This window comes from Phyllosticta citribraziliensis (assembly GCF_038025025.1).
Source record: "Phyllosticta citribraziliensis strain CPC 17464 chromosome Unknown J3D65scaffold_8, whole genome shotgun sequence".
In the NCBI taxonomy this organism is placed as follows: Eukaryota; Fungi; Ascomycota; class Dothideomycetes; order Botryosphaeriales; family Phyllostictaceae; genus Phyllosticta; species Phyllosticta citribraziliensis.
Window position 1 is genome coordinate 1,779,154 of NW_027117345.1, and position 13,682 is coordinate 1,792,835.

Here is a 13,682-nt window from a genome sequence, read left to right on the forward strand (position 1 = left end):
ATGTGTTGTGGGCCAGAACGCCATGCTGTCCATCCCGGTGGTGATGACCGGGGCTGAAGCCGCGGTGCCGGCGACGAAGTGCGGCTGAGAGAGGGCTTGCTCAAAGTGGTTGGAAACGTATGAGTTGAATTGGGATTCGGACGTGGAAAGATGCAAGTCAGGCCGGACCTGTGGTGGCCGCATCTGTAGTTCAGATTGGACCGAGTGCTGTAAGAAGTCTGGATTGATGGGCGAGAACATGTCGGCCTCTGAGGCGTCCTTCTCTTCGAATTTGATGTCCTGTTGCTGCTGTTGGTTGTGCCATGCTTCTTGCGCCTCCATCCGGCTTCTAGCGGCCCGCGTGGTTTTCTCGAGATGGAGTTTGCTGATTTCATACAGGTACGCCATTCTCTCCTTGGTCTTGCGCGCCGCCACGCTGTAGTCTTTGATCCTCTCAACAAATTCCAGCGCAGCTTCAACTTGCCCTTGCCATTTGTCAATCTCTTCCATGTTGCCGAGGTCGTAGAAGAGGCTGATCAGCGGTATCAAGCAGGCCTGCCAACAGAACCACACGGCGTTCCATCCTGAGATGAGGTCCTCGGTGCACTCCTCGCTCATGTCCTTGATGGTTTGGCCGGCAATCACTCGTAACTTTCCCACTGCAACCTTGTCTTCGGCAGTCAGCATGGCGTACGGCGTCTTCCTGAGCGCTGCGCGAAGCAGAAAAGGTCGGTGTAAGACGATCCGCAGATTTTGATAACGCCACTTCATCACATGGCGTGGGACGTGCAAGAACTTCCCATCCTCTCCAAAATCCTCATCAAAGTTGGTGAGGATCGATGGCAGACTTTCTCGCCAAGCTACGAGATCGTTGTCGATTTGTGGGAGTTCTTCGTATTTCAATGGTGATGTTGCCAAGGTATCCTGAATTAGGGTTGCGATGCGACAAAATTCGATATTGTGGGTCAATGGCAATACCTTCAAGTCCTGTCTGTGGGGAGTGTTGCCTGGCTCTTCCGACACTTTGCCTGGAGGAAGCACTGACACGGCGGAACTGATGCGACCCAGTGAAGGCCGACTTATTGTAGTGGAGCCCCAGACATCTAGGCAAAACAAGCTCCACCATGTTCTTCTCCTCATCTCGGCAGTCTCCTCGTGGACCCGTGATCCCGAGTTACGGCCTTGCCTGCTACTCGCCGAAGCTAAGTACTCTCGATGGAGGCCAAGACCGGTAGCCATTCGCATCACCGCTCCCATAGTGGCGCTCGCCTCCTCGGGTCTGTTCAGCCAGTGCATGTAATATCCCGCCATCATGCCGAGGGCTTGTACGATCTCAATACTCATGCTTCCAAAGGACTTGAGGCTGAGGTGTTGACGGGCTCGTTCGAAGAAAACAAGATGGGTCTCGTTGTCCTGTGTGTTCGATGCCAGGCAGCCCAAAGCCAATACCATGTTAGATAGTGCGCCCCAAGGCGCGTCCTGCCGGTGTTGCGATCTGAAGTCTTTGCGCAGTTTCTCCTCATCAACCATTGGAAAGAACGGGTGGACCTTTTCAAAGTAGGCCTTGACATAACCCGGTGCATATGACATGTCCGGGTGCACCACGTCAAGAACAGAAGGTGAGGCTTTGATCCAACTAGGCGGGGTGTCGTCCTCTGTGATGACTTTCTCTTCCGGGGCGCACTTTTGCATGACCTTTTGGGCCGCCGAAACCGAGGACACTCCCGCGTACGCAATTGCTCTTCCACTGACCGAGAGGCCATTAACAGTGTCAGAAATGGCTTGTACGCCATCGTCGTATGTTTGAGTCTCATCCCGCTGGACGCCCTCCTCCCCAGGCCCATCATCGAGTTCGTCAAGATCGTCTGGGGTCTGGACAGACTGGATTGTCTGCGCGCCACTGTCCGAGGGAGATGTTGCCGGGGGTGCCGGGAGGGTCAATGCCAGGCTAATCAGCTCCTCGCGTGGAATCGAGACGAGGTTTTCCACGTCTTTGCCAGGGAAAAGCATCTCGAGAATTCGTTTCTGCTGGTCAATAGTTCCCTGGAGCTTTTCTACAAGCCTGGGACAGGGGTGTAAGCAGGGCGATCCATGTTGACGTATTGCGAAATGAAGGCCAAGGACCAATGACGTTGACTGCCATGTGAAGGGGGGAAATTTGAACAGCGGGTGACGCGAGATGGCGGCGGGTGCGAGCAAATGTCGACTTACTTTCTCGAGGGCACGACGCGCTGGGCGGGCTTCGCATAGTTGCAATTGTGCGGGTGCTGGTACCACAGACACTGGCCACAAGGATGTTGGCCGTCGCAGCGAATCTTGCGGCGGCGACACTCGACGCATGCATTGGTTGTCGTGATGCGACGCGAGCCTTGCGGGCGCGAGTGCTTGCCCCCAAGGCCAAGGGCATCGCCGCCGTCGCTCGGGCCTTTGAGGGCGCCGGCCGTCGAGGCCTGGAATGTGTGGTACATGTGCCCAAGCCCAAGCTCTTGCAACGTTTCCGTTCCCTCTTCTAGAAGTGTGCCGGAGTGGATTGTGCTACCCCGCGCTTGGGCACGACATCCCACCTTGCTTTTGGAATGGCGATTGTCCGTGTGAGGGCGAATTCGGCGGGCGGAGCGGTGCGATGCGGTGCGGTGCGTCGCGGCGCGTGGGATCAACGCAGTCGTAAACGTGGACGGCGGTGGTCGGGTGAAAGGGGACCAAAAAGAATCGAGCGAGGATGGTGACGGGGAGGGCCAAATTAAGGTTGGAATTCTGGAAGTTGTCGAAGCTGGGAAGCTCCCCCAGATCTGCGCGCCTGGTTCTGCGGGGTCGCCGTGGCCGAGGCTGCAAGCGCACACTCCCTTGCGGGTAGGAGATGAGGTTTGTCGAGAACATATTGGTGGGCCATCCGGTTCCAGCCGCGCTGTGTGTTTCTCTACTGCCCGCGTGCAAACGCCCGGCGTCAGGTCATGGCCACACCACGACTCCAGGCCCAGGCTGCCCGAGATACCTCCACCGCAACGGCCGCGCATCCTGGCCCAGCCCGCGCACCCTCACCACCTGCGCGTCGCCCGGTGCCACGTCCAATGCGCTGTCGTCGGCCAGCACCCCGTACCGCTCCTCAAACACCACGCCCTTGGTTGGCCGCGCCGCCGTCACTCGCACCCATCCCCCGTCGACGTCGAAGCCCTGCACCACCTCGACCCCGCGCTCCGAAAAGTCCAGGTACTTGAGCGGCTGCGGCCAGTCCATGTCGCGTGAAACGACCTCTGCATGCCCGTCGATCCAGAGCCGCGCTGCCAACACGTGCGCCTCCTCCGTCTCGTTGTCGATTGTTCCAGAAAGCACCTCCGTCGTGCCGTTGGCCTTGATCCGGACCCCGGCCTTGGTGACGCTTTGCTTGATGTCCTTGCCCGTCGCAATCGAGATGAAGCGCAGTTCGATAGTCGCGACCACCTCATGCGTCTTGCTGCTCGACGCCCAGAGCTCCCAAGCGCTCGTCTTGGCTGGACGCGCATGCACGACGCTCCAGTCGTGGTGCGCTCGCTTGACTGCAACCGCCACAGGCGCGAGCACCCGTCGCATTGCATAATATGCGGGCTTCTTGCGTTGGAAGTAGTCGATTATCGACCACGACGTTACAGGCCAGCAGTCGTTGAGCTGCCACACCAATGCTCCGCCGCAGAACCGCTTCTGGCCCCACTGCCGCCGCCACCCCCTGTACCCAAACATGAGGGCCTCGGCCTGCGACAGCTGCGTCAAGTGTATGAATCCCTGTCTCTTGCTCAGTCGCTTTCCCAAAGTCGGCGCAGCAATCCACTACAAACCTCTAGATCCGTCACCGTGCGAAAGTTTTCGACCAAGTATGTGGCTATTCTGCGCTCGTGGCCATCCGCCTTGTTGTGAAAGTCGAGCATGTGAGACTGCGGGTAGAGCTGCGAATCGTCCGTGACATAATGCTTGATCGTGTCGATGTGAGGGAATGCCTCCATGCCGAACTCGCTGTTGAACCGGCCGCCAAGCGTATCAAAGATTTGATACTTTTCCTGGCTTCCATGCCACACGTTCCATTGATGCAGGTCGCCCACGGTCCTATCAGATGTCGGCAAGCCGTCTCCCCATGGCGAGCCAGGATGGTAGGGCACGCTTGGACTCTCGGCTGCGACAACCTCTGGCAATATCTGCTCAAGCAAGCCGTTAGCAACCAGCACGCATGAGCGCTTTCGAGAAAGACGTACCTTTTCGTAAATGTACCTGGCTGGGAAGTCGGTCCTGAGCCAATTTTCCGGGTCCTTGTCTTGGTAGTTATAAGTCAATCCAAACTGCTCCTGCACTTGATAGTCCTCGTTGTTGCCGGCGTACAGGACCACCGACGTGTGCTTCTGTAGCCTCTGTACATTCTGAGTCGCCTCCCGCCGGATTGATTCGCGCATCTCTTTCCACGCCGGATAGTTCCCGCAGCCGAACATAAAGTCCTGCCACACCAGAATCCCGAGCTCGTCGCAGGCGTCGTAAAAGGCTTCGGCTTCGTAGATGCCGCCGCCCCAGACGCGAACCATGACTTGGTGGCCATCGACCATGGTTTGCAGCCAGGAACGATAGCGCGCCGTCGTGATGCGCGGCGTAAAGGAATCCGCAGGTATCCAATCCGAGCCGCCGCAGAAGACGTCGGTGTTGTTTATTCGGAAGAAGAAGCTCTTGCCCACGTCATCCGGTTGTTGGACGAGTTCGGCTTTTCTGATGCCCAGGCGCTGCGTGCGCTCGTCGACTTCGGTGCCGTCTGCGGACAGCAAGACGGATTTGATGGAGTAGAGGGGCTGACTGCCATAACCGTGCGGCCACCAGAGCGCAGGTGAGTCGATGATGAACTGAGCCTTTGCGACGCCGTGGTCATCGACTTGCGCCTCGACATGAAGGGCGGTTTTGCCGTCAACCTCCCCTCGAACCAAAGCTTTGCCCCTTCCATCTCCTTCTACGGTCAACGTGATGACTCCAGACACCCTCTTGAGATCTTGATCTAGCTCGTAATCGATTCTGACGTTTTCTATTCTTGCGTGGTACGTCTCCAGCCTGACTTCTTTCCAAATTCCGCTAGTGATCAAAACGGGTCCCCAGTCCCAGCCGCTGCCTGCCATTAGCGCACCCGTTATTTCGAACTAGCCGGAAGACACGTACAAGTGATATTGGGCTTTCCGGACGGCGAGTCTGGCCATGTCGGCATTGAATCCCACCCACTTGTGCTCTGGGTGCGCAGCCTTGACCTTTTGAGCTTCTTTCAAGGCCGGCAAGAATGCTACCTCGAGCACATTTGGAGATGCTGAAGACAGGGTTTTGGTAATGTCTACTCGGTGTGAGTGGAACATGTTATCGCTTTGCAGAATGACATTGCCGTTGAGCTTGGCCGTGGCGTACGTATCCAGGCCGTCAAATGCCAATACGTATTTGCGGCCATCTTGAACCGGGGTGGACTGGACCGGCAGGGATGTTTTGTACGTCCAAGGTTTTTCGCCAACCCACTCGACTCCTATTTCATTGAAGCCAAGAAACGGATCTTGAATTCTATCGACGGTCAGTCTGGAATTGGAAATCAAAACGCTATCGAGGAACCTACTTTTGGTTGGCTAAGAGGTCTTGATGGACGCACGAGGGTACAAGAGGAGCGGGCAGCCAGTCGTCGTCCGGGGCATCCGTTTGCTTGAACGACCAGCCAGTATCCAGGACCTGCGTCGTCAATGGCCGCACCGTCATGATGGGGGGCTTGATCTGAAAAGTGGAAAGGAGCAGTCGGCAAATAGGGCGGCGGTACGTGGGGTAGCGGGATGTTGGATTTTAAGGCTTCCACTCGCGTCCCGAAGGCATTCTGGTCGAACGTCTTGAAAACGAGGAAGCCGCTCTGCTGGCGGGCCCAATTACCGAGCGGGTAGGCCTTGGAAACGACATGGACGAGAGCGAACTGGCAGACAAGACGCCAAGCGAACCGTTGCACAATGGGATCGTGGGCGCGGTGGTGAGTCCGTGTCGAATGAGGGATGGCGGCCGCTGGATTTCCCGGGGTGAGTTAAGGGCCGGGCCCGCTTAACGCCTCTGCCCTGCCGCCATGCCTGCCCATGAATCCTTTGACATTCCTCAATTGGCTGCTTTTGGACGCTCCCCGCGGTGCCTGTTCTCCGTCTTCCTATTGCGTCGCCGCTGGCATCGATCTTCCCGCTGTGGCTTGCAGTCGGTCAACGGCCGACGCCGGCAATTTTCACATCCGACCCGCACCCATGCTCCCTTTGGCATGTATGTACATGTAGTCGCCCGTTACACCACCTCGACATCCTACCTCCTCCATGGTAAATCTACATCTCTCCGCCTGCCGTCTCAGGCTCCCTCGACTGCTGTACCTTCCGACATCGACATCACGAGGCCTCTCCGTAGGTCTCACCAACAAATCCACTTCCCACATGAAACTCATGGCGTGGCGGAACATCGACTCCGAAAAGTCAGATTGGTACGAGGAATATACATGTCTATCGGAATGGCGCAAAGCCTCAACAATACGCCGTGGGTATCTCTTATGCATAACTCATGCCGTCTTGACCACCATCATCGTCGCAGGCGCCAGGCCCACCGTCCATTACCGTCATGCTGCTACCAACGCTCCATTACCTGCCAATCAGATCTTGAACACGTCATTATCGCGTCGCATGGCTGCTCCTACATGTCCAATTAGAAGGCGAAAATAAAAAGCAAGGCGTTCAATGTCATGGCAATCAACAGACCAAGCAGGTGGTTGTTTGCACTGCCTGACATGTGGCCCGACGAAGTCAAGTGTCCCATCTCGGCTGGATTCGCGGCCAGGATGTTGGTTGATCGACCGCCTGGACAAAAGATCACTTCGAAGCCTGCTCCAGATGGAATTATAAAAGTCGACGTTTGATCATCGAATGCTGTCCCGTCGTCAGTCTGGGTGCTATCTCTCAAGATCCACAGAGCATACCGTAGCTGTACGCGTCTGGACAGACTTTCTTGGCTGCCTTCGAATAGTCGCTAGGCGAACATGCCCCCGGAGAGTTAAAGTTGCCCGTGCAACAATCCGAGGCCTTGTTCCATTTTGCGCAAGCGGAAAGGCATGGACTAAAAGCTGGCCTCTTGATGTTGTCGTCGGGATAGGGATACACCCCGTCACCGGGCTTCGAAGGCGGACTGACCAACAAATTGTAAGGGCACCAGCTCGAAGCTTGCCCGTTTGAGACCTTGGTGTCGAACGCAAGAGGGAACGAGCTGTTTGTGCCAAGAAAGACCTGCTGTCCACCGTTGTACGGGTTGAACGTCTCTGGGGCAAGTTCGCCGGGTGAGCCCTCGCACGACGGGTTGGTGAGGTTGGGCGGAATATCATCAAGGCTCGAGTTTCCGAGGGGCTGTTTGACGATGGCCAGTGGTAGGTTGTAACCGTCCACGAGCGAAATGTCGTAGTACGTCTGGCCGTCGCCAGCATCTAGGGTGAATTCGGCCAACGTGACGGGATTGAGGCCCTAGAACATCAGCCCTGTGCGTTGGCTATGAGGGAGACACACGTACAGAGACGTCACAGGCTATTTTCCCGGCGCAGTCTCCAGTTCCGCAGGCTGTTGCGCGTCCATTCGAAGGTCCATCACCAGCAACGTTGAAGCTGCAATTGGTCCGTCCCCAAACTCTCCCCTGCCAATTTTCTGATACTGTCTGGTTAAGCGTACCTCCAGTCTCGAGCTTAAATCCCGTCTTCGATGGACCTTGGCCAGACTGTGTGTTGACAGCCGCATATATTGTGTCGGAGCACTGGTTTGTAACGATGAGAGGCGTGTTTTGCCTGACGACCGCTTTGGAAACCTCAGGAACTTTGATATTCATGTGATGGGTTGATCCAGGCAAGCAATCTCCTTTGTGTAGCCCCGAAAGAATGCGCATCACGACGAAAAGAGATTTGAACAATGGCATGGCACTCTTCAGAACCCTCGCGAATCTTTTCGCCCTCGCGAATGTTTTCGCGCGTGATCTTTTCTGGCGGGTGCTGCTGTTCGCGTCGCTGCCATTATCGTCGTATTTTTGGAAAACTGGGTCCATTTTGGTCGTGGAACGGACCGGAGAGTACCACTAAGGGCTGCGTGAGGGTCAAGGCTGAGGAGGATGGCGTGCGGGTCAGAAACAGGGAGACTTTCTGCCGCGCGGCCTAGGGAAGTTGGCGAGAACGGAGTGATAAGCAAAACCAGGTAGACGATGGATGTAGAAAGAGGAAGAAAGTTGAGGACAGAAGATGAGAAAGGAAGAAGAAGAGTTGGACAGAGTGAGCAGAGGAACCAGCCTCAGCTTGGGTCGCGCATGGCGATTCAAGATTGTGGGTGGATGGGCAGTCGCGATGCGATGGACGGCCGACACGACGGGAGTGGCTGGACTGACGTAGCCCCCTTTTGAAACGGCGGCAGAGACTGCCTTTTCATTGGCTGGTCCGGCACGTCTTCGGCACATCTTCATCCCACTGTAACCCCACATCCCGTCGTCTACCCTGCCGGTGACATGGACGGACTGCTCTGCGGTCATACACCACCTCAGGACATCCACTGGACGCCCATCGTTGACTGCGTTGCGTTGCGTTGCGTTGCTTTCACAGATACGCCGTTTCAATTGCACACGCCTGGGGACCTTGGCGTCATTCGCACATCAGGCATCGGTCGCCATGGACGCCCTCCGTGTCAGCATTGACAGCTCCGTTTCACTGGACAAGTACCCAGGTTGGTGCCCCACTGGACCTGGATGGCTCATGCACTGTCTCTCTTGGCCGCTGACACCATCTGACGTCCAGCAAAGCAGCATGCCCAGCGAGTCGCTTCTATTCTCGGTGTCCAAAAAGGTCTCATCTATCTTCCTGGCGCTCCTACCGCCTATCTTGAGGACAGTGACCAATCGGTTCCATTCCGCCAACGCCGCTACTTCTACTACCTCTCTGGGTAAGCTGGGTGTAAGCTGGACGAGCCTCTGCTTGTTTACAACAACCGCGAAGTTGACTTCATATCACGCTTCCGCTGCCTAATCTTTTCGATTCCCCCTGAACCGCCTGGTAACTGTGTTACAGCGTTGACGAGGCCGACTGTCATTTGACGTACGACATTGGCCATGATGTACTCGTACTATACGTCCCCCAAGTCAGCCCGAAAGAAGTCATCTGGAATGGTCGAGGGTCTAATCCAGAAGAGGCAATGGAAAAATATGACGTTGATCGCGTCGAGTACTCACATCATGTCATCGAGTGTGTCGACTCCTGGATGAGTGAACACGACAGCGACAATGTCTACATCCTCCATCCAGGTCAAGCCACGCGCAAAGATTTTGACAAGTCTCCGCGTGTGGATTCTACCAAGCTGAAAGACGCCACGGCTCTTGCGCGGTTGCGGAAAGATGCACACGAAATCAAGCTCATCAAAAAGGCCAACGAAATCAGTGCAAAAGCCCATACTAACGTTCTCAAGAATATCCTAAGATTCGACAATGAGGCGCAGGTTGAGGCCATCTTCTTAGACACGTGCGTCTCTGAGGATGCCAAGCACCAAGCATACGAAATCATTGCAGCCTCCGGAGAGAATGCAGCCACTCTGCACTACGTCGAAAACAACCAGCCTTTTGGCGACCGCCAGCTGATGTGTCTCGATGCAGGTGCAGAGTGGAATTGCTATGCTTCCGACGTCACGAGGACCTTTCCTCTGGGAGACGAATGGCCTTCAAAGGAAGCAAAGGAGATTTATGACCTGGTTCAAGCCATGCAAACAGCTTGCATCGAGGCCATCAAACCAGGAACCAGATTCATTGATTTGCAGAGCTTGGCGCATCGCGTGGCTGTTGATGGCCTGCTGAAGCTGGGAATTTTCCACAACGGCACCGCCGAAGAGATTCTTGAAGCGAGGACTTCTCTGGCGTTCTTTCCACATGGTCTGGGCCACCACGTTGGCCTCGATGTTCACGACTTGATCGAACTACCCATGACACCATGTGAGAGCGAAATCATGAAAGATGTCATATACGATCCCCAACTGTCCCTTGCGCCTGTCCACCCAACCGCCTGCGGGCTCGAGGAGGGGATGATTGTGACAATCGAGCCAGGAATGTAAGAGAGCCAGTCCCATCTATGAATTGGATACGAAAAGCTCACAAAGTGTAGTTATTTTTCGCTTTTCGCTCTCAAAACCCTCTACCTACCAGATCCCGTGCACGCCAAATTCATCAACATGGACGTCGTCTCGCGCTTCCTGCCCGTCGGCGGCGTCCGCATCGAAGACGATATCCTGGTGACGGACGACGGCCACGAAAACATCACGACAGCACCCAAAGGCGAAGAGGCCCTCCAGATCATCAGGGACACCGTCAACCAGCATTTCAGACTCAGGGTTTCCGATCGCACCATGCAGTTGCTCTCCAGGGGGGCGAGATCTGGCCAGCATCCGAATGTCCTCGGAGGCCACGTGAGTCGGAAGGAGTTGGAGCACTTCCAGGAATTCGTCTCGTCGATCGATAACCGGTTCGACGCTGAAGCCAGTAGCCGTACTGCACCTGGGCCTAAGAGCAACCGTCCTGCCACGTAGACGCCGTCTGTGGCCTACATACTGGCCTCGCGCGCCTGTCGGAGTCGGGGTGGCCACTCGTTCAGAAGACAACGGCACTCGTCGCAACACCGCAGACTGAACGACTAATGTTTGGGACACTGAAGACGGTGTTGACAGGTCCGGGGTGTCGAGGGAGGCTCTGCACGGTGCTCCCCCGGAGAGAGCCTTGGAGTTTACGTCGCTGAGGCGCTCGGAGCACTAATATACAACAGGCGATGGATTGCAAGCGGGAAAGCTGTTGTCATTTGTCGTTGTCGCATCACTTTACTCTGTCTCTTTACTGTGAGGCAGAAAATCGCATTTCTTTTGCTAGGTTACAGACAACTTACGTGCAGACTGTGCACACGTCGTGGACAGATGCTATCATTCCCGGAGCGCTGCTATCTGTGAATGCTCCGGCTCAAACTCCTTGAGTATCCGCTGACGATCCAACTTGGGCAGACTCTCAAGCTCCGTATTCCCTTCGTGAAGAAGCCCAAATGCCTTTTGGTATGCTCATGCTCATGCTCATGCTCCTGTATCTCTTGTTTTTTGCCTGACATCTAGCTTCAAGCCTCCCTGCGGCGTCTGGGGTCAAGCGGTTACGATCCCGAGAATGCTCTCAGTAATACTCCGGGACAGAGACCTAATCCGAATCACATCCAAGGGCAATCTCTTCCGGTTTGCAGTATGTTTGCTTTATTTCTAGATTCATCTTCAATCCACACCACCAAGCAGCCTCAAGACGTCTTCTGCAACCCCACACCTTCCACCCTGCGCCCCTCAACAAACATAACCGGCGGCGTAAAATGCGTCCTCCCATGCACAAAATACACCACGACACTCAACAACAGCACGCCCGCCCAAATAGCCGGCGCCCAGTTCGCGCCCTCCAGGGTGACGGGGAGCGACGTCGGAAAGCTGGAGAAGACCATGACGAAGGCGGAGTAGCAAAAGGCAAATGCGTTGACGGGGAGGCCCCAGCGGCCGAGGCTCCAGCGCGCGTGCGGCAGGTCCTGGCCGCGGAGGCGGCGCAGCAGGATACAGCCGATGGAGATCATGTAGGTGGAGAGGAGCGCGAGGAGCGAGAGCGAGACGATGAGGTTGAAGGCGAAGGTGGAGCCGAGGTTGACGAGGCACAGGATGCTGGTTAGGACGGACGAGAGGTAGACCGAGTTGAAGGGGATGTCGTATTTTGGGTTCATCTGGATGGATAAATGTTAGAGCTGTTTGTTTTGGTGGTTGGGTGTGTTGGTGCGTACGCGCGAGATCCACTGCGAGAAGGGAAAGCCATGGTCGCGGGAAAAGGCCCAGAGCTCTCTTGATACGGTGGCAAGCGTGGTGATGTTGCCGGAAAAAATGAGAACGAGGACGACGATGGTCAGGAACAAGGCCACGCCTGATGATCCGGTGTTCTGAAAGAGGTTGAGATAGGGGGCGTCGGCTTCCAATGTCGCGTCGAGTGATCCGATGCAAAAGAGCATGGTGATCAAAGTGACGATGCCGAGCAATACGTTGACCACGTACGACCACCACATGGCTCGAGGCACGACGAGCGATGCGTCTTCCACTTCCTCCGCTGCACGCAGTAACATTAGCGTCGCCCGGCCAAATGCAACCAAGCATGCTCACATATGTGGACAATGCTGTCAGAGCCTAGGTTGCAGTACATGACAGTCACTTGACTGACAAGGCACGCTGTCCCCATGTTGCTCCAACCACCGCTATTGACGAAGCTCGTAAAGACCTCGCGCGGAGCATTCAGCGGTCTGCACATGGCCCAGCAGACGATGACGACCAACAGCCACCCCAGGAAATGGCCAAACAGGGACGCCGTCTCCAAAGCGGGAAGGGAGCCCGCTCCCACTGTGTTGAAGCCCACCGTCACGACAATCAGCCCCAGCATGAGCAAGGTATACTGCCAGTTGCTGAAGCCAAAGTCTGGGCGCACAATCTCGGCGCAGATTTCGATCAAAGTTGCGCACACGAACGCGCTGGACGCGTAGCTTGAAAGCCATCCCAAAGTGGACATCCAGCCCGCCGAGTAACTAAGGAACTTTTGGTACCTTGGTGGCGCGAACTCTGAGCACCAGTGATACTGGCCACCGGATGTTGGCGCCATGCTCTCCATCTCGGCGAGCGAGGCAACAATGGTAGCGTAGCAAATGACGGTGCCGATGAACGTCCAGAAAAGGCCGGCGAAGCCACCGTTGATGAAGCCGGCTGAGAGAGACCTGTTCCGCGTTACTCCTGTCCATGATTTTCCTTGTTGTTCCAGGCTTTTGGATGAAGGGAATCATCATACACCAAGACGAATTCCCACGTGGCCATGTAAATGGAAACGAAGCCAAGTGTCGACAGGAAGCTAAAGTTTCTCTGTGTACGGTCAGCCCGAGGTGGTCCAAAGCTCGACGTTATCGTGAGTGAATGCCTTGAACTCCTGCTTCTTCCCCAAGCGCTGCATATCGCGTGCATCGTTTGGCGTGTCACCCCAGAGGTCCTCCGCCACCACGTCACGAACCGGTATCCTGCTCTTCTCAAAGTCGTCCATCTCTATCGCATCCGGATCGTCCAGCAACGGAGCAGTGGACAAAGGGTCGTCGAGGACCATGGCAAGAGGACGACCCAGCCAGACTCAATAAAAGAAGAAAGTACTGCGGCGCGCGCGCACTGCAGCTGCCCCACTAACTAGCCTCTGCTGCGTTGCGATAAACCGCTCTAGGTTATCTCGTTGTTGGGCGGAGCGGCGTGTTCGGTGCGCCTCCCTGTCTTGCCTCCCCGGCTCGGACATGAGCCCGTTTTGTGCTCGTCTAGCACGCAACGGACTAGCAGCTCTCACATCTGACGGGCTAGTCTCGCCGTCGCGTCACGCTGGCGGCCAATCGCGCGGCCCCCGGGTTGCAGGTGAGATGCACGGTTGGGGGCGCACGTAGACATTGGTGTCGCGTCCGCGCTGCGACCCTTTGAGACTGGGTTGCATCATGACAGATGTCAGGCATTGTTCGGGTCGGGTACCATGTGGGCTCAGGAAAAAGAAAGCGCGCAGCGCAGAACGAGGTCAGGGTGCGGTTTCGCCGCAGTGGACGACAGGCAGCTGAGTAGGGTGCAAAGATGAGCGACGACTTGGAA

General features: G+C 56.0%; 5 protein-coding genes across 5 annotated transcripts; 1 reads left to right on the plus strand and 4 right to left on the minus strand.

Moving 5' to 3' along the window:
- Nucleotides 1–279: 279 nt before the first annotated feature.
- On the minus strand, nucleotides 280–2,447 carry J3D65DRAFT_533193 (fungal-specific transcription factor domain-containing protein; the record flags this gene model as incomplete). Its single annotated transcript, XM_066796690.1, has 2 exons — nucleotides 280–2,041; nucleotides 2,191–2,447. Coding segments are annotated over 2 exons (2,019 nt in total), but the record flags the coding sequence as incomplete, so codon positions are not given.
- Nucleotides 2,448–2,710: 263 nt separating this feature from the next.
- Nucleotides 2,711–5,888, minus strand: J3D65DRAFT_448399 (putative beta-mannosidase). The gene is made up of 4 exons (XM_066796320.1): nucleotides 5,573–5,888; nucleotides 5,137–5,520; nucleotides 3,789–5,085; nucleotides 2,711–3,735 (listed from the first exon to the last, which is right to left on the minus strand). Exons 1-4 carry the CDS (start codon nucleotides 5,707–5,709, stop codon nucleotides 2,929–2,931), a joined length of 2,625 nt encoding a protein of 874 aa, XP_066654025.1. The 5' UTR covers nucleotides 5,710–5,888; the 3' UTR covers nucleotides 2,711–2,928.
- A 731-nt stretch (nucleotides 5,889–6,619) lies between these two features.
- J3D65DRAFT_646859 (thaumatin family protein) lies at nucleotides 6,620–7,833 on the minus strand (the record flags this gene model as incomplete). Its single annotated transcript, XM_066802300.1, has 4 exons — nucleotides 6,620–6,660; nucleotides 6,747–6,893; nucleotides 6,944–7,478; nucleotides 7,525–7,833. The coding sequence occupies 4 exons, from the start codon at nucleotides 7,831–7,833 to the stop codon at nucleotides 6,620–6,622; spliced, it is 1,032 nt and encodes a 343-aa protein (XP_066654026.1).
- A 673-nt stretch (nucleotides 7,834–8,506) lies between these two features.
- J3D65DRAFT_630765 (putative Xaa-Pro aminopeptidase) lies at nucleotides 8,507–10,955 on the plus strand. The gene is made up of 4 exons (XM_066800860.1): nucleotides 8,507–8,711; nucleotides 8,783–8,927; nucleotides 9,053–10,078; nucleotides 10,133–10,955. Exons 1-4 carry the CDS (start codon nucleotides 8,657–8,659, stop codon nucleotides 10,551–10,553), a joined length of 1,647 nt encoding a protein of 548 aa, XP_066654027.1. The 5' UTR covers nucleotides 8,507–8,656; the 3' UTR covers nucleotides 10,554–10,955.
- J3D65DRAFT_630770 (amino acid transporter-like protein) lies at nucleotides 10,883–13,378 on the minus strand. The gene is made up of 5 exons (XM_066800861.1): nucleotides 12,985–13,378; nucleotides 12,859–12,929; nucleotides 12,186–12,787; nucleotides 11,816–12,132; nucleotides 10,883–11,758 (listed from the first exon to the last, which is right to left on the minus strand). The coding sequence occupies exons 1-5, from the start codon at nucleotides 13,162–13,164 to the stop codon at nucleotides 11,294–11,296; spliced, it is 1,635 nt and encodes a 544-aa protein (XP_066654028.1). The 5' UTR covers nucleotides 13,165–13,378; the 3' UTR covers nucleotides 10,883–11,293.
- Between the last annotated feature and the right edge of the window lie 304 nt (nucleotides 13,379–13,682).